The following is a 26,654-nucleotide window of genomic DNA, read 5'->3' on the forward strand; positions in this document are numbered from 1 at the left end:
GTCTGCTTTCACAACCTCATTCTGATTACAATCACACTCTTGCAAACTATTCTAACTCCAATTTTTTTTAAAGAAAGGCTGTAAGAGTCAGAAGCTTAATGGTGGCGACGTTGAAGTCATTGTCGCTGCCGTTCATTTATAGCCTATGGTTAGGCTATAAACGTTTAGACTATAATCCAAAAGCCAACTGAAAAATTATAGTTTTTTTGTCGAGGGGAACCAGGGTGATGCTAATTTCTGGGTTGGCCTACAAAAATACGTCATTGAAGTGCTCTGTTGGATTACGTTTCAACACATTACATCTCATGTTAATAATAATGCATCATATTGAATTGGAATATTTGATTGAGCTGCTTGGTATGATATTCTCTCTTGAGCTTTCTTGTGCTTAGGAGGTCTAGATTTTCTACAAATAAATCCATGTCCTACTGATTTATAGGCACGGAGAGATAGATAGTCCACAAACCGCCCCGTGTTTCACATTAGGAGATGGACTTTTTGAAAATAAATCCCACACGGCTTTGTACATTAAGTGAGATTGCAGTGCGAACTGTGGGTAATATAGTTCTGGGAAAGGAGGAGGTCCCAGTCCCAGAATGATTTCCTTGGCTGCTTCTCTGTGGGATTCAACTGGCTGTATTCTGCTAAACTTCTCTGTCATCAACGCCGTATTGCAGAAAAATAATCAGTGACAGTGACACACATACATCTAATCACTTACTATGAGATTAAGGGGGTTTACGATGTTATTTTCAGGGACACAGAAGGGCTTGGACGTTCCTGTCATCTGAATCTCTGACAGGTAAAGCAGCCACTTCTGATTAGCCAAGGCATAAGGCCAATGAAATTTCACTTCCAGAAACCCCAGATTTCCCAGAGGTTTTCCAGAAAGGTCCACCTGCGGACAAAGAAATAAACACTATTTATTATTACTATTATTACTATTTACAACAAGTAGTAACTATTTATAGTAGTTGTAAACTGTCTAGGAAACAACTTGTTTAAAAGTTTGGAATGATTACGTTTTTAAAAAAATGCTTTTCAAATAAGTCTCTTACGCTCACCAAGGCTGCACTTATTTGATCACAAATACAGTAAACACAGTAACATTGTGAAATAATATTGCAATTTAAAAGATCTGTATTCTAATTTAATATATTTTAAAATGTAATTTATTCCTTTGATGGCAAAGATGAATTTTTAGAAGTCATTACTCCAGTCTTCAGTGTCACATGATCCTTCAGAAATTATTCTAATATGATGATTTGGTGCTCATTGATTTTTACATAAAAAATGTAGCACTAATAATACTTGAGAACCAAATCAGCATACTAGAATGATTTCTAAAGGATCATGTGACACTGACAACTGGTTGTGTCTGCAGCAAGCAGCAAGACATTTTATCAGTCATTTGGTTTCTATTTCCATTGTATTAGATAGCTTCACCTAGAGTGAAATTCTCAAAAATACCACCCCAAAAAGCAGTAAATTAAATGTCACACTGTATTTTTTTCCCTTACAGTGTGGACAGACAAATTATCCAACACTGCAAACTCGCCACATCACGCCTAGTTAGGACTCAATGTTAGACTGTAAAAAGCATCTTGCCGTGAAGTTGAATTCCACTGGGCTTCCAATATCACTGGTACTTTTCATGGCTGATTCTCCTATTACATTGCCACTGAATTCTGTATTAGGGTTGGGTTTAGGGCTAAAAGAAAAATAGACATTTTTCAGATTATTATTTTTGCACACTCGTTAGATGTTTATATATCTCTTGCTGAATTTTGATGTCAGGCAAAAAAGTAAGACATTTCTGTATGCAATGCTGAAGTGCAACATGAGTCATTCTGACATCACTTTGAAAAGCGGTAAGGCAGAAGTGAAGATCCAGCGAAATGCTCTAAGGATAGAAATGATGCATAACTCACATATTAAAGATGGGCTGTAGGACGTACTCCACCATTAGCACTATCGGCAGGGGCAGTAGACCTTTCTGATCGCTCTGCCTGAAAAGTGTAGATGAAATCATCAGCTAGTGTCCAAATCTGAATCATACCCTTTGAACAAACCTCTTTCACAGACAATTGTTCTTTCATAAGTATATAAGCCGTATGTTAGTGGTTAAAGCTGCAGAACTGAGCTGTGAATCACTGTATTTGGCCCTGTTTATCCACCTTCCTGTGGGTGGGTAGGGATGTTAATGATATTATTTCTATATAGAATTCTGCTCAACTTTACATAACTCCTTACGGAGAGATCATAAAAATCTTTTTTTTTATTATTTAGAACTACCTTGATGTGATGTAATGACTGAAATTACACAAACTCATACAAGTAAAAACCATCACAAAATGCAACATATCATATTAAATAAAAAGGATCTGTAAACTTTTGAACAGCATAATTTGCATTAATTATTTTATTTACAATAAATAAGTAAATTTAAAATTTGAACAAAAAGCTAAACATCTTAGACTAGAGATTTTGCACAGGGTTTGTATGAGCATCAAGGTTTTCTCTTCAGGATTGTGTGTCTTTAGTAGAGATATTTATTTTTTGCATGCTCATTTCCTGCAGAACATCTCTCCCCAAATGTTCAGCTTATTTGAGAATCTGAAGAAAATCATGCCGGTTTCTCATACGTTGAGAGCTGCAGTTCAGTCTGAATCTCCTGCATGTCTGTTGTGATTCCTGTAGTTTCAAAGGTGATCTCAATCTCCACCTGTGAAAGACAGAAGTGCCCGCAAGAAAATAAAGAAATCTTTTTTCAGATTCATTACATCTGCTCCTAGAAATGCTTTTCATACTGTTGAATAAATTCAAATCCTATGATTACATCTTGTATCCAAAAAAGAATCCTAAAGTCTCAACTGATGCCCATCTATTATGGTTGCTACAGTATGTCTACTTGTAAATCCCAGGGTAACAGTGCATTTCAAACCTATGCATTTCAAGTCACTGATACCAATGAGTACTTACTCTCTGATTTCTTTTAAAGGGGTCTCCCAGCGTACACAGAAGATAAGGAAGCCCGGGAAAAAGCTCAACATTCAAGTTCTGCAAGACACAAAAACAGGAGCTTTGTTAAAAAATAAAAATGTTCTACACTACTGTTCAAAAGATGAATTTTTGTAATGTTTCTGAAAGAAGTCCCTAATGCTCACCAAGGCTACAATTATTTGATAAAAAATACAGTAAAAACAGTAATACTATGAAATATCATAATTTAAAACAATCATTTTCTTTTTTTAATATATTTTAAAATGTAATTTATTCCTATGATGCAAAGCTGAATTTTCACGATCATTACTCCAGTCGTCAGTGTCACATGATCCATCAGAAATCATTCCAATATGCTTATTTGCTGCTCATGAAACATTTATTAATTAACGATGAAAACAATTGTGCTGCTTAATATTTTTTGTGAAAACTGTGATATATTTATTATGAATAGAAAGTTCAAAAGAACAGCATTTATCTAGAAATTTTTGTTCAACTATTTTTTTGTAACAATGTACAAATCTTTACTGTCACTTTTGATCAATTTAAAGCAAATAAAAGTATTAATAAAATGTTTTTTTTTAACTGTAGAGTATATGCAAAGATAATATAGACCAGGGGTGTTCCATTTATAGCTTAAGAGGTCCAGTCTCTACATTTACTTTTCAGCAAAGCTCTGTGCCCAGTTGCAAAAAATCTCTTAAGTTTTTCCCTTAAAGGTAGGGTAGGTCATCTTTTTTCAAAAAAAAAACATTCCAAATTTGTTTAAACTGTCTTTATATACCAATACATAATTAAAATGTAAGTACTCTGAAAAAGAAAATATAAAAATCGAGTGACTGTAGACCTTTTAATCTGCAATAAACACAGCTCATTATTTCCATTCACTCCCACCCCCTCCCTTCTGAGCTCCTTCCAAAGCCACGCCCCCAAAACACATGAACGCGCGACGCCAAACGCTCAGGCTCAGCTGGAAGACGCATTTATTACCTGAGACGAGTGGAGAGGAAGGAGCGCAGTACATACAGTGACATCATGTCAGAATCACATGTAATAAAATACCTAACTTTATCACTATGAATATAAACAAATACGATTTCTTTTAGTACTCACTATCAAGCTAGCATATCGATAATGGTAAAGTTTCATTCGGTAACGAGCTATATTTATAAGGCAAAACTAAAAACAGGTTGCATTGATACACGTTTTTCCATTACCATCAGTTACACTGTGATGAAGGTGAATTTCGTGTAAGATTCATAACATATACAGTGTTTTGCATGTAAGAGTTTCCATGATGAAAACATTGTTGACTCTAATGAAGACTAACGTACACTCCGAGTCCGGAGACAAGTACCGCATCGTCGGTTCGAGGACAGGTCCGGGGTTGAGGGCGAAGCAGAGGAGGTCGTTCAAGAGTGCGGGCAGGGTCCGAGGAAGTAGTTTTTGCCTTGTTTGCCTTCGCTGACTGCATGCAGGTGCTTTGAGCTGAATATTTCCGGGAACGGTGACATGTGATGAGTGCACGCAGGGCAGCGCGCGCAGTGGGGCTCGGGGCGGGCACGAGACATGAAGGCATCTGATTGGTTCTTTACATTCGCACCGAATGGCAGTGATTGGTCAGAGTTTTTACTGTCCTGCAGCTGCTACAGAGGTCTGATTTTTTTCATTCCTTTTTCTAAACACATAATGTATTGACTACTATCAGGATGGAAGGACCATTTCACCCAGTATAAAAAAAAGTGTTTCTGAACAGGATTACCTACCCTACCTTTAAGTGTGACACTTAAACCGTGAATTCCCCTTACCTAAGGGAATGATTTGAGGGTGTTGCTGTTACAGATCTGCCAGGCTCTCACACCAGCCAATCACAGCACTCTCCCTCACCTGAGTTCTGACCACACACATCTGCACCTCATCATCACCCTCATCACTGCCACTACTTAATCACATACTTCACCACAGCTCACTGTCCGGTCTCGTTTGTATGATATGGACTACTTGCCTTACCTTGCAACGACCTACCTGACTTCTCCAGTAATCTCTCTCCAATTTCCACTCCAGCGTCATGTCTCCATTCTCCTCCGTGTGATTCTCCTAGTGTATCTTCCTTCCTCCGTGTCTCCAGCGATTCTACATACCATCCTTCCACGCTTTCATCGATCCATCAGCATTCCTGTAAGAAGATACATTCCATTCACTGCCAGCATCCCACTCTCCAATTCATCATTGCACTTCCTACTCACCTTTTTCCAGGCCATTCGATCATTTGTTGTCCAAATAAACTTCCTGTTTACTTCATCTCTGTCTCGTGAGTCTGATTCCGTAACAGAAGAGTGGACCGATTACCGACAGACAACCTCATGAGCTCACCGGAACCGCTCCAGGACAACTCTGTTCCCATCACACCAGCCATCACCACCACCACCACTTCTTCCATGATCACGATCGCCAGTCCCATGGCCAAACCAATCATTGACCCTGGAGATGCAGCCGCATCTCTTTACCAACGACCAGGCTAAGATCGTGTTCATCATTTGCCTGTTGAAGAGGCGAGCGCTCCAATGGACTGAAACTCTCTGGACGCAATTCAACGCTGTAACCCAGTCTCTTAATGATTTCGTCACTCACTTTCGTGAAGTTTTTGGCAAACCTGTTGGAGATTCATCAATAGGTGAGCAACTTTATCATCTCCTTCAAGGGAATATATCAATTAATGATTATGCTCTCAAGTTCAGAACCCCTTGGCTGCCAGCGGCTGGAATGAGCGCTCGCTCCTCACCACCTATCGGCAGGGATTGGTTCCCTGAGTGCGGCTGCATCTTGCTGTACACGGCGATGCCATCAGCCTAGAACGTTTCATCCAACTGTCCATCCGCTTCACCACCTGTATGCAGTCATGTCTCGAAGAACACCAGGGTCAAACACCAACCTATCTATCTCCGCATGCCAGAGCACCTCAGCACTCCAGGACTAGGCCACAAGCTAATGCGAGTAGACTCTACCCGGCTACCGTTTACTAAGCGGCAGAGGTGGCTGATCCAGGGGCTTTGCCTGTATTGTGGTGCTGGGGGGCATATCATCTCCACATGACCCATTAGTCCTCCTCGTCCAATTGTGAGTGTATTGAAGAATCCCATCACAAATTTGAAACCACTCACTACCACTGTAACCCTTACTGCTTCGAATGTATCTCTCCCAGTTCATGCCCTCCTCGACTCAGGGTCAGCCGGGAATTTCATATCCGGAAACCTCTGCCGCCAACTCAACCTTCCGACGACCGCTACTCAGACCATCTATCAGGTCCAGTCGGTGACTGGGCGACCACTGTGATGCCGGTGAGCCAGTGACCCATGGGAAGATCTATCCCCTCTCACTTCCCGAACAGAAGGCCACGGAGGAGTATGTAGAAGAGGCCCTCCAACAAGGCTACATCCGCCCTTCTACGTCGCCTGCTGCTTCGAGTTTCTTCTTTGTGGCCAAGAAGGACGGTGGCTTGCAGCCTTGTATTGATTACCGTGCCTTCAACAAAATCACCGTCAAATTCCGATATCCTCTTCCCCTCGTCCCAGCGGTGCTAGAACACCTCCGCGGAGTCACGGTCTTCACCAAATTGGACTTCCGCAGCGCGTACAACCTCATCCGGATACATGAGAGGGACGAGTGGAAGACCGCCTTCGTGACCCCTACTGGACACTATGAGTATTTAGTTATGCCATATGGTCTAGTCAACACCCTCTCCGTATTCCAGGACTTCATGCATGAGGTGCTCCGGGGGTACCTTCACCGAACTGTCCTCGTCTACATAGATGACATCCTTATTTATTCCCGGAGAATGGCCGACCATCGCCATCACGTTGTGGAGGTCCTGAAATGCCTGAGGGAATTCCATCTGTTCCTCAATGCTGAGAAGTGTTCCTTCCACCAACCCTCAGTGCAGTTCCTTGGTTATAACATCAGTGACAAAGGTATCCAGATGGACGAGGGGAAGGTGGAAACCATCCAGAACTGGCCCACACCATCCACCATTAAAGAACTCCAACGCTTCCTTGGCTTCGCAAACTTTTACAGACGGTTCATCTTCAGCTACAGTTCCAGCATCAGTCTCCTGCAGAACAAGCCCAAGTCTCTGTCCTGGTCACCAGCTGTTAACAAAGCATTCCAACAACTGAAGAAGACATTCACCAGCACACCGCTCCTCGTCCATCCAGAGTGGTGCTGTCTCAGCAGCAGGGGACCCCAGCCAAACTCCATCTGTGCGCCTTCTACTCCAAAAAGCTCAGCCTGGCGGAGAGGAACTACGATGTCGGCAACCAAGAACTCCTCGCCATCAAACTAGCCCTAGAGGAGTGGAGGCATTGGTTGGAGTGTGTACAACACCCCTTCACAGTCATCACTGATCTTAAGAACCTCCAGTACCTTAAAGAAGCCAAGAGACTCAATCCCCGCCAGGCCCATTGGGCCTTGTTCTTCATCTGATTTAATTTCTCCATTTCCTATCGTCCAGGTTCAAAGAATGTGAAGGCTGACGCTCTTTCGCGTTTGTATGCTCCAGAAGAGGTCTGGAGCTCATGCTGCCACCCAAGTTGATCGTGAGTCCCATCCATTGGCATGGCTAGGGATGTGAGAAGGTTCGTCCAAGGATGCGCAGACTGTGCCATGGCCGAGAGTCCTAGCCATTTACCATCTGGCAAACTTCTGCCGCTGCCCGTCCCCAACCGGCCATGGTCACACCTAGGAGTGGACTTCATGTCTGACCTCCCACCTTCTGACGGTAAAACATGCATCCTGGTGATAATTGACTGATTCTCCAAATCCTGTCGTCTTCTCCCCCTCAGGGGACTACCCACAGCAATGGAAACAGCAGAACTCCTCTTCAATCACGTCTTCAGATACTATGGACTCCCAGAAGACATCGTTTCAGACCGTGGACCGCAGTTTATTTCAAGGGTATGGAAAGCGTTCTTCTCCCTCCTAGGTGTGACCGTAAGCCTATCGTCCGGGTACCATCCGCAGTCGAACGGGCAGACCGAGAGGAAGATCCAGAAAATTGGCCGTTTTCTACGAGCCTTCCACCAGGGCCACCAGAACTCTTGGAACCAGTTCCTAGGCTAGGCCGAGCTACTCTGTTTCCAGCCACCATTGTTCCTGTGGTCAGGGGAACCGTCCAACATCCCAGTGGTCGACTACTGGTTCCGAGAGAGCAAGAGGGTCTGGGGTGCACTGTTACAGATCTGCCAGTCTCACACACTGGCCAATCACAGCGAACTCCCTCACCTGGGATCTGATCACACACACCTACACCTCATCATCACTGCCACTACTTAAGCACACACTTCACCACATCTCACTGTCCGGTCTCGTTTGTATGAAATGGACTACTTACCTTGCAACGACCTACCTGACTTCTGCAGCGATCTCTCTCTCTCTCTCTCTCTCTCTCTCTCTCTCTCTCTCCAATCTCCATTCCAGCATCTTGTCTCTATTCTCCTCCGTGTGATTCTCCCAGTGTCTCGTCCTTCCTCCGTGTCTCCAGCGATTCTGCATACCATCCTTCCACGCCTTCATCGATCCATCAGCATTCCTGTAAGAAGATACATTCCATTCACTGCCAGCATCCCACTCTCCAATTCGTCATTGCACTTCCTACTCACCTGTTTCCAGGCCATCCGCTCATTTGTTGTCCAAATAAACTTCTTGTTTACTTCATCTCTGTCTCGTGAGTCTGATTCCTTAACAGTTGCATATACTGTAATCATTTAAACACTTCTCTTAGGTAAGGGACAGTTCAACCAAAAATGAAAATGTATTAATTTACTCATCCTCATGATATCCCTCAAGACTTTTGTTCATCGGCCCAAATAAAGAAATTTGAAATTTTCCTTTCCATTCATTAAAATACATAGAACAAGGCTGTTTTGGAAGCACAGATGTGTTTGCTTGATGTGCAAGAACCAGATTGGTTCTCGCATGTGATGCACACATGTTTGCGCTTCCATATTTGGAATATATAGATAGCAATGGGTGTTGGGGTGGAGGAATGGAATTGATTAGGGAGAGGCTTTGATTAACACTCTTCAGATGTAGTCTCTTTTTCAGGTGTGGTGGTTTCACCACAGGTACACTTGCCTGGCCTGGTTGGAAAGGATAGTGTTCATCACATAAATGTGCCATAAACAGTTCTAGATCAATCAATGCCTGGTCTGGATCTGGACTGTGGTCTGCTAATTGGTGATCTCTGACATAGTTTGTTACATGACAAAACTGAGGTGTAATTTCTGAGGAAATCTAATGATCTTACCTTGGGATTCAGGCTGGAGTAGCTGAGTGAAGAGGGAATGGTGACATTTAGAAGAGCACTGTAAGCATCTTCTGCTTTCCTGTCCTCTGATTCAGTGTTGGACACATTCACCAGTAACTTCAGCTTCTTTACGTCGGTAGTGTAGTGAAAAATCTGGAGGCCGTTTCGCCTGTAGAAACACAACGACAAGTTGGACGCATTTCACATCACCTCTATGATGTCATGGCAATTCCAATCCATTTACAGCTCAGGTAATTGGATCAAAAGTGTTCATGAGCAAAAATGGGTCATCATTTAAAGGAAGCAAGGATCAGTTTGGGTAGATTCTTTCTTTGTAGCATGATGGAGATATTCAGTTGATAAATTCATGTCTATACAGTCATCTATTTCTCCTTTCAGAGGAAGCATGATACTGAGCTTACAAAGGGAACGGTTTGTTCTGCTCATCTGTGAATGTAGCTGTCATCTGAAGGTTGCTCTCACATTTGTTATCTACACCACATTCTTTTTGTATGTGGATCTAAAGAAAAAGATGACATTGGAGGAATATAAACAAGAATGTTAGCAGGTGGTGAAGGGCATGCATTGCCAATAAAACATAATTTGTGTTTGAGCGAGGCAAAGTATGCTGTCAAAGGTACCTCAGGTCTGGGAGTCTGATTGTCTCTTGGGCTGATCACAGGAAAAGCACTGAGGTCCTCCAACGTCGGTCCGCCTGAGGGAAGAGGCTCTTCCAAAGACACGTTCAGCGAGAAAACTATCGGAAGCACCTTGTTTTGGATCGTCTGGGACTGTGAGATTTAAATGCAGAGACAATATATCAAATCTCTAACAATTAGCACAATTTGATCACAGGGTTAATGAATCAACCCAAACATTAACATGTCGGCCCACTTGATGCATATGTTAGAGCCTTTCCATCAGATTCAAATGGCAATTCAAAGGATGTCCTTAAATCATACCAGCTCGAGTTTCAGAGGAAGACAAGCTCCAGCAGCATTAACGGACATTTTGCCAGTGTATCTGCCCTCTTTGTTGTCAAGGAAACGAACACGAGTGTTCCGAGACGAGAGCTGATCGGCTTCCACCGTATATTGAAAAGCTGAGGAAAACAACAGATCTTTCTTACACTTTAAGTCGGATTTTAATTCTGACAGTCAGAATGTGAAACAGCGCATTGAATCATACATTTCATATGACTCTAACGTTTAGAGGTTTTGCATTTTATATTTAGGGTAACAAATTGAGATGTGGGACTTACTAATATTCTTCTGGGAATTGGTAATGCCAGTGCTGAATGTGTAGGAGAAACAGACCTTTGCTTCAATACTGCATAAGGAAAAGACAAACAGAATTAACTGATGGACATAGATATTAAAACAACAGTTGTGACTAGTGCTGTACAATGAATCAAATAAAAAAAATCAATATTAAGATTGCTGCTACGATTAAATTAGGAAAACATATATTAGAGCATAATATTTATATCTACTCTCATTATGTCAAAGATTTCGATTTACAACCTGTTTTTTTGAGCGTATAATGCAATGGTCAGTCAGAGGTGACTTTTTTCCAGGAAAATCAATGTAATATATTTTTGTTCAATAATATTTTTTTATTATTATTTAGCATTTTGAGGGGATTTTATGATACTATACAATATTGATGAGCTATTTTTTTTTTAGCTATTAGAATTTAATTATTTTTTTAAATAAATGCAATATTTCACGTTAAAATAGGTTAAAGGTACAATATGTAAGACTTTTGTAATAAAATATTTAAAAAACACTTTCACAGTGTGATATTTCATGCAGTTGTGTACTTACATTGTCCCAAAATTTCCCAAGGATTTGTAAATCAAGAGAAATTCCAGTTTTTAATAATGGCTCGTCCCTGGTCATTGTCGCCTATCAATTACGTAATATCCACGCTTATTCTCGGTTTACGATTGTAGAAACCATAGAAACAATACATAGATTCCTCATTAGCGGCCGTTTCAATGGGCCGCTATACGTAAGCCGCTGAGGAATTTATGCATGCATATCTATGATACAATATCTCGCACACCGCTGTTGTGTCGTTCAGTCATCATGGCTCACGATTATAGATTGGCAAGTACAGAAAATCCAAAAAAAACCGTAAACATAGATCAACTTAGGCAAGCAGGCTTTGGGAAAAACAGAGAAATAAAACAAGGATCAATATCGGCATGGCGTTTTCAGGATGGGGAGAGCTTCGAGACAAACTGGACTTGAGCGGTCCACAGAGACTCCGCTCTCACATGCGTTTTAATAGACAGGTAAGAAAATATATTATTTATTGTACACTACAGTTATATTGCACTTTGTTTGTACTTCAGTAACGGTTTTTATCAAGTCTGGTGACCAAGTCTATGGCAGTGAAATTAAGTATGTGTTGCACAAAAATATTTAGCCATTACTTGCAAATACTGTGGGCTTGTTCAAATGTACTTTTAGTACGATTGTTTTAAACGTTTAAAACTGCGCAGCATTAACACACCAAATCATTTGACAAATAGTCACATAATAGTAACAGGCTAATATAGCATTACATTTCACATTCCTGGCAGCTAATTCATTACGATGACATAACATAGTGTGATCAAACGTAGGCTATAGGTAATACAAAAACTAATTATTAGCTGATATATAATTTATATGACTCATGAATTCTATACATCTCTGGATGGTGAAAACGAAATCTCCCAAAGTTTCACTCTCCTTCACAGCCTCATCAAGCTTCGTCTTTGTTATTGTTTTGAAAATGCGACCTCTGTCGAAAAAAATTATATATATCGTAGCTTTAAAGGCCTTTAAAATCCTGTTTTTGAAGTGAGAATAGTGCCATCTGGAGGCATTAAAAAATAAAACATGTCATGTCGTGTAATCACCTGTAGGTCCCTATAGTGAGGCTTTTGGATTCCCTTTGTTTGTTTGTTTTTGACATAATTTCCTAATTTTATTAGGTTTTGCATTTAGATATATATTTAGACATTCTGAAACACAACTTTTTGTCAAGGTTTAGATATTTTTTGTTAGATAAGTATCAGATTTTGCCTTATGATTAAAGTCAAACATTACATTTGTTAGAAAGGGAACACATGGAAACCACTTTTGTTACTCAGTATTTGATAATATTAGATAATATTAGAATATTACTCAGTATTCATTTTCTGCACAGTGGCTGATTTGTAGTTTGTACCACCAAAAGATTCTGTTTTTGTATTGTTCGTATTTCCCATTCATTTCCTATGTCAATGAGCTAAGTGTGACTTCTTTTTTTTTAACCCTTTTAAAAATAACATGTCCATAATTTTTTGTATGTTCACTTAGCTGATGGGACAAAAGTCATCAAGTGTCATCACATTCCGATGAAGCAATTTTTTTTTACAAATTCAATTACAAATCTGTATTATTTTGTGACACTGTAGTCTTTTGTAGTGGGCTTCCTTCATTTCCATGTAAACAAAAAATGTGAAAGTTGTAGCAAGACATTTAGGGATTTATTACCAGGCATCACAGGTTTGAGGGTTGATAACTGCTGGTGTCACAGTGAAAGTATTCTTTAGGTGAATCACGGGGCGTGCCCTTTGTAGGTGGAAGATAAAGAAAACACAGTGAGGCAAGGACCCCTAGCCTGAAGAAAATCACTATGCTAATCAAAGTACCATAACTACAAGGCTACAATTGTGATATAATAGTTAACTGTCTTTATCTACTAACTTGATGCTAAACAACTAAAATATGTAAAACTGAAAAAATACAGTTACACTATCAAGTCACCTAAGCAAGACCACACGATCATCTAATGATCCGACAGCTATGTCTGGGTAACTGTTTCTGTCCACATCCATGCCACCACTGATGGAATAGCCAAATGTCTGAAATCCACCACCTGAGATGTTTTTTCCATAAATGACCTGAGGAATTAATGTTGGAGCAAAAGTTAGACATTTGCAATATACTGTCCTGTCCTATCTAAAGTATTTCTAGTTTGAAAGCAGTGTGAATATATATATATATATATATATATATATATACAGTAAACAACACATATTACACAGACAAATAGTCAGGATTGACCCTTATTAGTGTAAAACCAAACCTACGCTAAAAAAAAGGGTCACGGACACAAATACATGATCTTTCTAATCAACAAAGAACCCTAAAAATAAACATTGTATCACAGTTTCCAAAAAAAATAAATAAATAAAATAATTAGGCAGCACAACTGTTTTTAACATTAATAACGTTTATTTAGCACCAAACCAGCATATTAGAATAATTTCTGAAAGATCAAGTGACACTGAAGACTGGTGTAATGATGCTGAAAATTCAGCTTTGACATCACAGGAATACAATTACATTTGAAAATATATTAAAATAAAACGTATTTTAAAAATGTAATTATATTTCACAATATTAGTTGTGTGTGTGTAACTTTAATACGTAAAGTTTGAGGTATAATTGTTTGTAATTTATGTTGTAGAACTAAATGTAAAAGTCTTCTAAAGGAATTCTAAACACAGACCTCCTTTTACTTCAAAACCGCTATTCAAAAAAATAACAAAAAATTCTCAAAATGCTAATGGCTCTTACATGCTAACTCTCTTTCAGATTTTAGACCTACAAACTAAACTATAAACGTACTCAATAAACATGCTAGTTTAATACTTAAAAAATAATCCAATATTTAAAAATTGTTTAAATAAAAATATTCTCATCTCACCTGACTTGGCTTTGGGGAAATACCCGTTTTGCTACCCATCCATATAGATACTGTGCCTGTACTATGATATGGAGCACCAACAGCAAAATCTGTGAAGGAAAGGAGGAGTGTCAAAATACTTCTTAGTAATGCCACAAGAAGGCAGCAAAGTAAAATGTCCTTGACTGTTACTCTGACTGAGCACTTCACACAAAAGTGAATCATTGCAAATAACCAGCACATTAACAATAAACTAATAAAAGCTAAATACATGTTACTTGTACTGAGCAAATAATAAATAAAAAAAACACACAAATTCTACCTTGGAAGCCGTCCTGGTTCACATCACCAATACCAGCAACAGCCATGCCAAAAGCGGAGTTCTTAAGCCCAGTGAGGACCACGTCAGGTTTGTTACGAAAAGACCCGTTCTGGTTCATATAGACATAGACTGCACCACCTTTATCTTGTTTCCGGTCAAAATAGAAAGGGGCTCCAACAATCAGATCCTTCCAGCTATATGGATAATATGAAAACACCTCCATGTCAACATCATCTGTTTCATTAATGACCTCAATTAAAAGGGAGCAAAAACCCAAGAATTGTCTTTACCCATCATTGTTAAGGTCCACAACAGCAACACTGTTGCCAAAATAGGATCCTACTTGTTCCCCCATGATACTTATTTTGACTTGTCCACTGTCACTATTATTAACAAATTCAGCCATCATCACCGATCCTCTGGCTTCGTCTCTTGGAGCTCCTGTTACCACTGTGTCTTTGTCTTTGCTTAGGACATCTCCATCCACAGCTATAGAGTAACCTGCAGAGCAATCAGTCAACAATAATCAAGTGTCATGTTCTAAATGTAAAAAAATTTGTGTGTAAATATATATGTATATATATATATATATGTATGTATATATATTGTTGTTCAGTATTAAGGCAAAATATAGGGATCCATTATGTAATTAGGATAAATGTCAGTGAACAATCAGTTCATGCAACACACACTCACACGCACACACACACACACACACACACACACACACACACACACACACACACACACACACACTGTGATATATATAATTAAACTTTCACGAGTTCACATCTACATATAATTAGTACAATAAGTTTATGCGTATTTGGCGTGCTGTCCGGGGGGAGGGCTCCGAGCTCGGAGTTAGGCCCGAACCCAGAGTACTCCCCCCAGTTGGTAAGTGTAGATGGAACTGTAAGTGAGGAGATGGGGTGGAGGAGGGATGCTGACAAACTTTCAATGAACAGAGATAGGTCTGCTGTGAATTTATACTTTGTCATTGAGTTGATTACTGATTAATCTCCAGCTGTGCATAATTTGGTTAATTATCTGAACCTGCTCCTCCCGAACTTTGTTAATAAAACATCATTTAATTTAAAATATTTTAAAATTATGTATTGTTGTTTTGAAAAACTGAACGCGTAGTTGTGGCACTGCCTTACCAATGTAAATATTCCCTTTTTTCATGTTTTGAAGCTTGCTCTTCACTTCATCAAACTCGTCATCCGGGTTATGCCACTGTGAATATGTATTTCCTGCGAATGATAGAAAATTATTAGAAGGGAATTTAAGCAAGGAATTTAGCATTTAGAAAGAAAAATGTTGTTTACAGGAAACAGATTTCCCTCACCTTGCCAGTTGAAGCATCCAGGTGCGCCGAGGAAGATATTCATCTGAGTGACGGCAGCAGACATTCCAGCAAGACACATGCCTTCAATAGTCTGATCTTCTCTGGGGTCACACACCTCATTGTACGACTGCCACTGAGAGTCTGTTTTGTCATACTCTAAATTATTTCCACGAACAAAGCACTTCCCAATCATGCGAAAGTTGTTTGAGAAGTTCCGTATATAACGATGGCCACACGCCTATTAAATAGAGTGATGAATATTAAGTTGGAAAGAGCAATGGATTGACTTTTCATAGACCAGAGGCCAACATTACAAGTAAAAGGGGTCAGGTCTTTATTATTAAACTCACCAGTACACGGCCCCCTGGTTGACGCTGACTGGCTATCGACACACCAAGCCACATCCCATCTATTACATAATTTGCAGGGTCTGGTTTGTCTTCAGGATCTGCATAACACAAAGCAATTATTCAGTGTACTGTAGTACACACATACTGTAGTAACACAGAGACATGATTGCTGTCACATTTTGAAACAGCCTCATCCCACAACAACAGTACTCAATTGTACATTTCCTTTCACATAATAAAAATAATAAATGAAATAAAAGAGGGAAAAATGAATAATGCATATTTAAGTCCGGTATGAATGGCAGGAACAAGTAACAATTATTAATAATAATAATAATAATAATAACGACAATAAATATTATTAAAATTAAATAATAGTATCATTATTAATATATGTTTAATTAACACTTCATTACTATTTTATTATTATATATTATTATTATATGATTATTATTTTAGTTTTTTTTTTTCAAACAAATATGTAAATAAAGAAATGTACTTGTATGAATCAAAGGAAAATGAATACAATTTAAAAATAACAACAATAGTAATAATATTTATAAATAATGCAAATGGGGATAAAGTGAAAAACGGGCAAATTTAAGGGTCGTATGAATGGCAGGAAAATTACTTGAGCTGAGCAGATTCAGTCTTTTGCAGTCTTTGCTCTCTGCAGTGATTTGACAGGCATATACGTCTCCAGTCTCATTGGCTGACAGTCCAGACTCTGCTTTCTCCTTCGGTGCTCCTACAAGAAGTCTAAAACATGTATAAACCTGATTGAGCTCAAGTCTGTCTCGAGGCAAGGTATTATGCCAGTTGCCACAGTAAAACAGTAATGGTTGTTAGAGACAAAAAAAAAAAACATAAGGATAAGGCAAAAATGCCCATCCAGCCATGTGCCACGTATTTTATCTCCAATACTCCACAAAAGTATCTCCACAAAATTTAGTTTTCACTGCAGATAAACTTCAGCAAGTCTAACCGTTATCTGTCTGGGCTTGTCAGGCTACGTGAACTTATTTTGGTTGGAAGGACTTGTCAGAACCCATTACTTCCAAGACAGAGCGCAACTATGGACAGAAAACCCCACTGTAAAAGCTAGTCTTTCAACTACTTTCAGAAACCTGCTGTTTAAAGTGTCTGATAAACATACAGCATCTAAAATCCGCAGGAGATGGGGATCACATTTTACTCAAATGTTCATTTTCAGACAGTATGGAGAATGGGTTTGCGTAAAACAAATAGGTGTCTCTCCTTCTCTTCCTTGCATTTCCAAAGGTGAGCTATTATGATACATTCGCTCTTCATTCCTTGCAGACAAAATCGCTTACTCAGGCTCCCCCTATGGATGAGTAACCATTTTGTTTTTGATTATTAAATCTAGATAGATAAGAGCCAGGCTTAAAGGGTTAGTTCACCCAAAAATTCTGTCAGTAATTACTCACCCTCATGTTGTTCCAAACCCGCAAGACTTTCTTTCATCTTTGGAACACAAATTAAGATATTTTTGATTAAATTTGAGAGCTGGCTCACTCCTTCACAGGCTTCTCTGTAATTGAAACTTGCCGGCCCAGAAAGTTAGTAAAGACAATGTTTAAAATAGTCCAAGTGACTACAGTGGCTCAACCACAAGTTCATCAAGTGATGAGAATACTTTTTGTGCACAAAAAGAAGAATTTCTTCTTCTTCTCTGTGGACCTCTGAGTGAGTTCACGTAGTGTAACAGCGCAGCGCTTCTGGGTTGTACGTCAGAGCGTAGGCTCACTATTGAGCCTACGTTCTGACGTACAACCCAGAAGTGCTGCTTTGTGTTATGCAGATTTAATCAAAAATATCTTAATTTGTGTTCCGAAGACAAACGAAAGTCTTATGGGGTTGGAACAACATGAGGGTGAGTAATTACTGACAGAATTTTCATTTTTGGGTGAACTAACCCTTTAAAGATATCCACATCTGCCATCAAGGGATAGATGTAATCCTCTAGAGCCCTTGAGGAAAGTGAGCAGAATTAAAGAGGCATTTCATAAAACTATAATCATAAAATCAATGAATTTTATTTAAATATTTGTGAGAGCACAATAGACATAATAATGACTAAAGCAGTGCTGCCTGCGAACTCGATTCATTAATGTTTCATGATTTTTGGAGTCATGTACCCTATTTGCTATTTTATCCACCTTGCAGCCTGAGGCCTCATAAATATTGAGTCGTGTCTAACGGGATTATGAGTGGCTTTAGTTTTTCATTTCAACTTCTTTAAATTCACTTTGGCAAATTTGAACAGAAATGCATTATGTCTGACAGTATAATTACCATAGATTTCAGAACTTGGGTTATAAATTACTTGAATATAGACACTGAGTAGTATTTTCTGATACTAGTATACCCACTTATTGTGCGGAGACAACTAGTAAGCCATTGTAATTTTCCTTACAATTTCCAATGTAAATACAATATACATTTCCATTGTAATTATCAATATTATGTAGACTTACTTAAAAGCCATAGTTCACTCAAAAATGAAAATTGTGTCATAATTTACTAGGTCGTTCCAAACCTGTATGACTTTCTTTCTTCTGCTGAATACAAAAGAAGATATTTTATAATAACTGTTTTTGTTCATTTAATGAAAGTCAGTGGGGTCCAAAACAACACTGGACACCATTGACTTTTATTATATGGACAACTAAGGTATGAAAAATAAAATATTGTTCTGCAGAAAAAATGAAAGTCATAAATGTTTGGAATAACATGAGGGTGAGTACTAATTTACATTTTGGTGACCTATCCCTTTAAAGGGGTGGTTGATTATGATTTAACTTTTTTAATTTTAGTTAGTGTGTAATGTTGCTGTTTGAACATAAACAACATCTGCAAAGTTACAATGCTCAAAGTTCAAAGCAAAGGGAGATATTTGCTTTTAAAGAAATTGTTTTTTTAAGGACTACAACAAACGGCTGGTAGGGACTACACAAGCTTCCTCCTGGGTTAGTGACATCACTAACCCTAAAATTTACATAAACTCCGCCCCCGGAACACGATTTATAGATTATCATGACAGAATGTGCTAATCAATGACTAGAAGATAACCTCCACATAAGCTACATAAATTCATCAACTAACCATTCAGAAATGTTGTCTACATGTTGTCACTTCTTCTTGAGTGAACATGAAAGGCTACAAGTTTTTGAAATTTTCAGTGCATGTCTGTGTGAGGTAAAAGAACAAGAGCTCTTGAAGCTCATTTGCATTTAAAGGGGTGGTTCAGAATTTTGGACATCGGACCTCATTTACAAGTCAGCCTGTGTGTTATTTATCAGTGGAGACAGTTTTCAAAAATGTTCACCCAGTCCTTCCAGTTGCTTAGTTCGCTGGTGCTAGGCTAGCGCGAGTCAACGGTATCTGTTAGCCTGCCATTAAAAACAGTTTTACCCACTCCACAGTACACCAAAAGCAATTAAATTATAACGCCAGACTACCGATGTAAATGTCTGTTGAGAGAATAATGTTAGAAATCAAACTACTCTTGCACCTCAATGATCGCATTACATTTACAGGAACTAGTTTCTCAGCAGCGGCGGAATTTTACTTTTACTTAGAGTGTTAGTAGTACTGCGCCGAAAAGTAAACACAGAACAGAAACGCACTACAGTCGGGACGTCTAGCTAGCTATATGTAGCTATACATTTTCTGCACTGGCACCACCGGTCTCCCGATGTTCTGTCCCGGTTCTCTACGGCATCTCCAGCTGCTGTTGTCTCTACAGACAGACATTCTTTCTATTTCTGCCCTCTGTGTTCGTCTGTGTATTCCGGCTCATACATGTAAGTTACGGTTCGTTGAATAACACACATTCCTCGCCTGCATCGTCTCCAAAGTCCAAAACATTGCCATGGGTTTCAAACGTGGCCATAGTCCTATGTCTTGTTGATTTCTTCGTGAAATATACTCTGCTTCTGCTGTAGTGATGAGTGTCAGCGGCAGGTAAATACACTTGCGTGATTGTCATGTGGACCGGCTCTCTCGGTTGCTTAGGTAACTTAATATCACTTAGCCGCAGTTGTAGACTGTGCTAATAAATACAGGGAACAAAGTATAACTATTGCAATGTGATGAAAGGGTAGTTTGATTTTTAACATTATTCTCTCAACAGACATTTACATCGGTAGTCTGGCGTTATAATTTATTTGCTTTTGGTGTACTGTGGAGTGGGTAAAACTGCTTTTAATGGCAAGCTAGCAGATACCGTTGACTCGCGCTAGCCAAGCACCGGCGAACTATGCAACTGGAAGGACTGGGTGAAATATTTTGAAAACTGTCTCCACTGATAAATAACAAACAGGCTAACTTGTAAATGAGATCCGATGTCCAAAATTCTGAACCACCCCTTTAAAGGGACAGACACAAAAACGGTGCGTTTTTGCTTACCCTCAAAAAGTGACAATTTTAACATGCTATATAAAAATATCTGTCGGGTATGTTGAGCTAAAACTTCACATACACACTCTGGGGACATCAGAGACTTATTTTAGATCTTGTGAAAAGGGCATTATACCACCCCTTTAAATCATGGTTCTAGTCCTGTCATGTATGCAAATGAGGTAAGTGAACATATTATTACTGAAATATGTTGCCCCAAGAGAACAACAAATGCAGTCTGAGGTTTCCTTTGTGCTCATTTTCACAACACTCCTTTCCGCTGCAATACAGTTTCTGCACTTGTTCATATGCATCACACATTGTGGTGAGGTAGACTGTGATGAGGACACAGACTGAGGTCAAAGTCAAAGGTATAGGGAAAGAGAGGAGGAATACATGGAGGGATAACAAAAGAGAAAGGTGAAGTGAAAGACATCCCTCCCTCTCCCTTTGGGCCTAATTTCATTTGGACCCCCACTAACATCCCCTTCAAAACCACCACCACCAACCACAATCAGCTTGCTTCTCCGCCTCATTCCTGTCATGTGATTCCAAATCTGCTTTCAGCAAGGACAAGACAGGAAATGAGAATGTCAAGAGAAGGTGAATGAGCAAAAAAGAATGTCAGATTCTTCCTCGTTGCTACATGTTCACCACAACAGAACCTTTTATGAGCGCTGTTGCTTATCTCATGTCCAAAAAGGGCGTTTACTTAAAGTCTTAAAGGAGCGGATGCAACTGGTCTGTTTAATTCTAAGCGTCAGAGAGAGTGTGGAAAATAGTCATTAAAAACTAAATAATAAGAGGTTTTGGTGTAAGTGATAGTTCACTCAAAAACTAAAATTCTGTCATCATTTGCTCACCCTCATGTCACTCCAAACCTTAATGGCTTTCTTTCTTCTGTGGAATATAAAAGTAGATATTACGAGAAATGTCTCAGTGATCTTTTTTTTTTTTTTGTCCATACAATGGAAGTCAAAGGTAAAGGCAAAACTGTTTGGTTACTAACAGTCTTCTAAATATCTTCTTTGATGTTTCGCAGAAGAAAGGAAGTCATACAGGTTTGGAATGACCTGAGCGTAAACAATGACAGAATTTTCATTTTCGGGAGAAATATTACTTTAACCCTATAATTACTTTAATGAGAAAAAAATTCTCATTAGTATTGTAAGAAAACACTCATTTTACCTGGTCAAAAACAGCTGTTTTCAGCACGCCATTTAAGTGCATGTGTCTTTAAATGATAATGAGCTTTGCTCACCCCGCCCCTCTGTTCTGTGGGGCGTTTTGACACAACACATGTGGAGTGTTGCCTTGACAACAGTTGAGGGTATATTTTGGAGAAAGAATGGCAGCGGGAGTCTCTGAGGACACATCTGTGCAACCGTATCAATTTGAACCGGAGTCGGACCCGGAACAAGATGACGGCCCCGAAGAAGTTTGACAATTAAGGCTCAAACAGGACGTTTCTGAATGGTTGGTTAACGTAATGTCACTTTGATCTATCTTTGTGTGTACTGGCAGGGTAGAGTAGTGAGATACGAACGCTGTGTGTTTACTGATGTATACATTAGTTCATTGACAGATTGATGTTTACACCCAAGAACAGAACACCACAATCGCTTAGACGCCATTCTGCTCCAGCGTATCAACAATAGCGGACTATGATGACAGCTCGCTCAGGGCGGGTCTGTGTTGAAACGCTGCTGTCAATTAACAATCGTGGGAGGGGCGGCCGACCGTGTGACGTCACACGGTCAGACGGCTCGATTTGAGACAGGGGAAAACATATAAGGAGATAAAACAAAAACCACTGGATGGATTTTTATAATTATATGATGGTTGTGTACAGGCACTGCCAACACACATTTCAGTACAATCAACTTGTAAAAGTGCATGTACCATTATATGACCCTTTTAACATACTGGCTAGAAATCAGTCAAGCATTACCATTTAACCTAAACATATACTGGTCATAAACAGTTCAAAGGTGACAGATTTTTTTACTCCAATGTGCGATAAATGTCTGATTTCTAACACAAAACTACTGCAGAGAGGTTTCCTGCAGTTTGTTCAGTGAATCATACCACCTTAAACAGATACCAGTCACATGACATGGGTTTTACCACTACAATCATCTACAGATCTGGTAGTAAGCAGCACATACCTCAGAGGCAAGTTTATAAACCATAAGATAGTTGAAGAGATTGCATTCACTGGTGCTTCATTTAATCAAAGCTGCTCAGTTTGAGAGCATATGACTCAACCTGAATAGATTCATTTAATCTTTTTCACAGCATTAGTCTTCATTTTGCTTTTCTGTCAAGATGGAAACATCATTCGGTGCTTTTGAACAGCAAATAACACAGAGATTACACTATTATTGAATCTTTTGAAGATATATGACATCTGGAATTTTCCTTTAGAAGTTTAGAGGTTAGAACAAACATTTTAATGGGATGACACTTTTACATTTTAATATAGGCCTCTTTTCGATTTAAATGAGATATTAAATGTTTTTGGCTTGAGAAAAAAACAGCTATGAGTCAGATCACAGGGAACACAACTTCCCACCTGCAGAAGAAGAAGGTGTGTCTGCTTCAGCGGTTTCACTGAATGAGTTTTAGGGCCAGAGTTCACATGTTGTACTTTTGTTTAATGTGTGTGTCTTTAAATACACACACACACAAGGACCCATTCTAAAAACCTGACCTCTCAGTAAATAGTCCTTACAGAAAAAGGTCCCTTGCTAAGTGGCCATGCTCAGTGTTTGAGACTGTCTGAGTCAAACAAAGAAATTGATTAGGACAGAAAAACTTTCTGGCTGTGTTGCACACATTCAAGGTCAGGCAGGTGAAATGCATGTCCCTAATCATCTTCATATAGCGATGAATGAATGTGAAAGCAATACAAAAATTGTCTGAACAAAGTAGTACAGTAAATGATATGTACAGTTCTAGAGAGCTCAGTACAAACACTGTAAAAAAATTCTAACCCTCCCAAATCAAAAATTTCAAGTGACCGATAACATCTAAATTTTTCAATTGGCCCAAGTGAAATTCTGTAAATTATTAAGTTAAATTTACAGATTTTCACTTGGGCCAATTGAAATTTATAGAATTTCACTTGGGCCAATTGAAAAATTTAGATGTTATCGGTCACTTGAAATTTTTGATTTGGGAGGGTTAGAAATTTTTTACAGTGAAAAGAGATCAAAAGCAAAGACAATTATTTTACAAAAGATTTCTATTTCAAATCATTTCTGTTATTTTTAACTTTCTATTCATCAAAGAATCCTGAAAAAAAGGTATCATGGTTTCCACAAAATTTTTAAGCGGTACAGCTAATAATAACATTGATAATAAATAAGAAATGCTTCTTGAGCAGCAAATCAGCATATTAGAATGATTTCTGAAGGATCATGTGACACTGAAGACTGTAATGATGCTGGAAGATTAATCTTTGACATCAATAAAATATATTAAAATAGAAAACAGTTTTTCAAATAGTAGCGTTCATATTTCATAAAACCATTCATATCCTTTATCACAGACACAGACATTTAAGCATTTCTTTACAGGTACAGCATGGATCAGAGCCGCTATAGTCACTAAACTGACAAACACTTTGCACCTAGAACATTCACAAGGTGACAAGTCTCATGCTTGACATTCCAGCTATTTCAGATTAATGAATAATATCTAATCCTAAAACCCATGATGCTCCACATGCACAGCAAGTCATTCTCCCTCCCAGGCCTTCCAGCCCAGAGGCGAGACAAACCTACTCTACTTCAGCTGAAACTGTCATAAGATATACTTTCTAGACCACTCAATGATTTAAAAGTAGTGGTTGAGAAAGTTTTCAGAATTCCTATCCTATTCAACTGATAACTTATAATAACATTTTATAACTTTAATACTCAGGGCCCTATTTTAACGATCTGAAACGCAAGTATCAAACGCGAAACGCAAGTAACTTTGTGGGCGGATCTCGGCCAAATCTAAAATGGGCTGGTCTGAAGTAGCTACATTACTCATAGGGGTGGTTTGGGGCGTAACGTGCAATAAACCAATCACAGCGTCATCTCTCATTCCCTTTAAAAGCAGGCGCGCTTGTTCCATGGCGGATTGCTATTATAACGGCGGATTTGCCAGGCGCATGCCAGGAGCGGTTCACAGCCGAGGAGACCGACGTTCTCGTCAGGGCCGTAAAATACAGAGAAGTGACGTTGTATGGGGATGGGAGAAACCCACCCAAATAAGCTTCGGTTAAACAGGCGTATAATAATTTGGGTAAATGTGTAAGCTAGATTTATGCCTATTTTTTCACATCTTTATGGACACCACAATGATTTCCCTCATGTGGAATATTTTCCCTTGTAATTATGTATGGTTTGCAAAAATGTAAACTGCTGCGTCTGTGTAGATGAGAGAAGCAAAGTGTATGCGCGTTGTGCACACGCTACATTATGGCCAAGCATGCGCCCTTAAAATAGCATCTGAACGCACCACTGAAAACACGCCACTGACTTTAGATTAGGTTTTTCCTGGTCTGTGGCAGAATTGTTTTCTGGAACCGGAAAATAGCACCAGGGAACGTTTGCGCCGGAACACGCCTCCTCTTTTCGCTGAACCGCCTCCGGGAGCACAAGTTCATTTCCTAATTTACCGACGTGCGTCTGTGGAGGGAAAAGTCTGCTGTGCGTCGGGTGCAAAATAGGAATGATACATGCGTCGTTGTACAAAGTCAATTGCGCTGGGTGCAAGATAGGGCCCTCAATGTGACTTCACACTTTTGTTGATTAATATGGGTGTTCTAGTCTTGTCACATGACTTACTTGTAGACATGGTCTAAGTCTTGATGAATGGGCATGCATGCTCGCAAACAACCAGTGTTCCCACACCTTGCTTAACTTCAAATTCAAGGACCTTTCAAGGACTTTCCTGGTCCAATACCCTCAAATTCGAGGACTTAAAGGAACACGCCAACTTTTTGGGACTTAAAGGAGAACTTGGTAACTTTTTTAACTTAATAAAACTGTCTAGAAATCATTTGGATGGTTAAACAACCTGTTCTGGTGATACTGGTGACTTTCCCCGCTCCCCCCAGCGTTCCCAGGCGGAAAACCAACCTTGCAACTTGGGGACTACCGTCCCGGCAAGATAGAAATTGGAAGTCTCGTGAGAAGCGAGAACTAGAACGAGAACGAGCGCGAAACACAAATTGCTTTACGGCAATTCGACATAAACACACACGCATCTATGATGTATTACCAGATTACCCACCTCGGTAGACATAGCTCCACGCGATACAGTTGGCTTGCTCTGATCAAAACAAACGCACATGAGCAGCGGTAGAGAGGGGGAGGAGGCCGCCGCAAGTGAGTTTTTTACGACTGTGTTGTGAAATATACGCCCCCCCCCACAGCTGTAGGGGGAGCTCGTGGGGAAAACATGCGACAACAAAAGGGAAAATCAGCGAAGAAGTGACTAGAGTTCGCTAGAGTTACCGAGTTCTCCTTTAAGCTTATTCACCGTATCCCCCAGAGTTAGATAAGTCCATACATACCCTTTTCATCTCCGTGCATGCCGTAACTCTGTCTGCCGCACCCACCGCTAGCCTAGCTTAGCACAAAGACTGGAGGTTTTGCCCAAGCTTCAGACTTGCAAGCTAGTATGCATAGGCCACAAAGTGTTGGCGAAATAACACATTAGCGGACCGGAGGGAATAATATGGATTTTTTTTTTAGAAAACTTCTTGCACAAAATAAATTCAAGCACTTTCAAGGACCTTTATCTATGTATGTTTGTTTTCTAAAACTTTCCAAGGCCTTGGCATTTTTTTTTCCAGATTCACAAACTTTCAAGGATTTCAAGGACCCGTGGGAACCCTGAACAACATTAGCAATAATTTAACACATTGTCAAGTTTTGCTATGTAAAAGAGCACTAAATACCAATTCAGGCAAAGCTTTTAAATATCTGCTCAAGTAAGTTTTATCTATATCACAGTATGCATAATGTGTTTAGAGTTAGACAGATTACAGACTTTGACACCTACAGCTGTGAACCGGATAACCACAGCTGCTAATGAAAGAAGTGCCAGACAACCTAAACCAGACAGGAAATCACACAATAAATTCAAACAGCAATACAGCAGCATATGTTTGGCTTA

The 26,654-nt window shown here is 39.4% G+C and overlaps 1 protein-coding gene across 1 annotated transcript in view; it reads right to left on the reverse strand.

The window, feature by feature from the left end:
- itga3a (integrin, alpha 3a) overlaps positions 1 to 26,654 on the reverse strand; it is a 37,693-nt gene that overhangs the window by 4,000 nt on the left and 7,039 nt on the right. The window contains exons 2-20 of the mRNA XM_084431783.1: positions 16,687 to 16,814; positions 16,056 to 16,153; positions 15,706 to 15,943; positions 15,518 to 15,610; positions 14,645 to 14,855; positions 14,355 to 14,548; positions 14,054 to 14,142; positions 13,108 to 13,244; positions 12,835 to 12,912; positions 10,566 to 10,633; positions 10,267 to 10,406; positions 9,946 to 10,095; positions 9,727 to 9,824; positions 9,305 to 9,473; positions 2,983 to 3,060; positions 2,646 to 2,725; positions 1,932 to 2,009; positions 1,609 to 1,711; positions 722 to 898 (exon numbers count right to left, since the gene is read on the reverse strand). Coding sequence (XP_084287909.1) covers positions 722 to 898; positions 1,609 to 1,711; positions 1,932 to 2,009; positions 2,646 to 2,725; positions 2,983 to 3,060; positions 9,305 to 9,473; positions 9,727 to 9,824; positions 9,946 to 10,095; positions 10,267 to 10,406; positions 10,566 to 10,633; positions 12,835 to 12,912; positions 13,108 to 13,244; positions 14,054 to 14,142; positions 14,355 to 14,548; positions 14,645 to 14,855; positions 15,518 to 15,610; positions 15,706 to 15,943; positions 16,056 to 16,153; positions 16,687 to 16,814 — 2,407 coding nt within the window. The remainder of the gene's footprint in view (positions 1 to 721; positions 899 to 1,608; positions 1,712 to 1,931; positions 2,010 to 2,645; positions 2,726 to 2,982; positions 3,061 to 9,304; positions 9,474 to 9,726; positions 9,825 to 9,945; positions 10,096 to 10,266; positions 10,407 to 10,565; positions 10,634 to 12,834; positions 12,913 to 13,107; positions 13,245 to 14,053; positions 14,143 to 14,354; positions 14,549 to 14,644; positions 14,856 to 15,517; positions 15,611 to 15,705; positions 15,944 to 16,055; positions 16,154 to 16,686; positions 16,815 to 26,654) is intronic.

The sequence above is a fragment of the Rutilus rutilus genome, assembly GCF_951802725.1.
Source record: "Rutilus rutilus genome assembly, chromosome: 1".
Classification (NCBI taxonomy): domain Eukaryota; kingdom Metazoa; phylum Chordata; class Actinopteri; order Cypriniformes; family Leuciscidae; genus Rutilus; species Rutilus rutilus.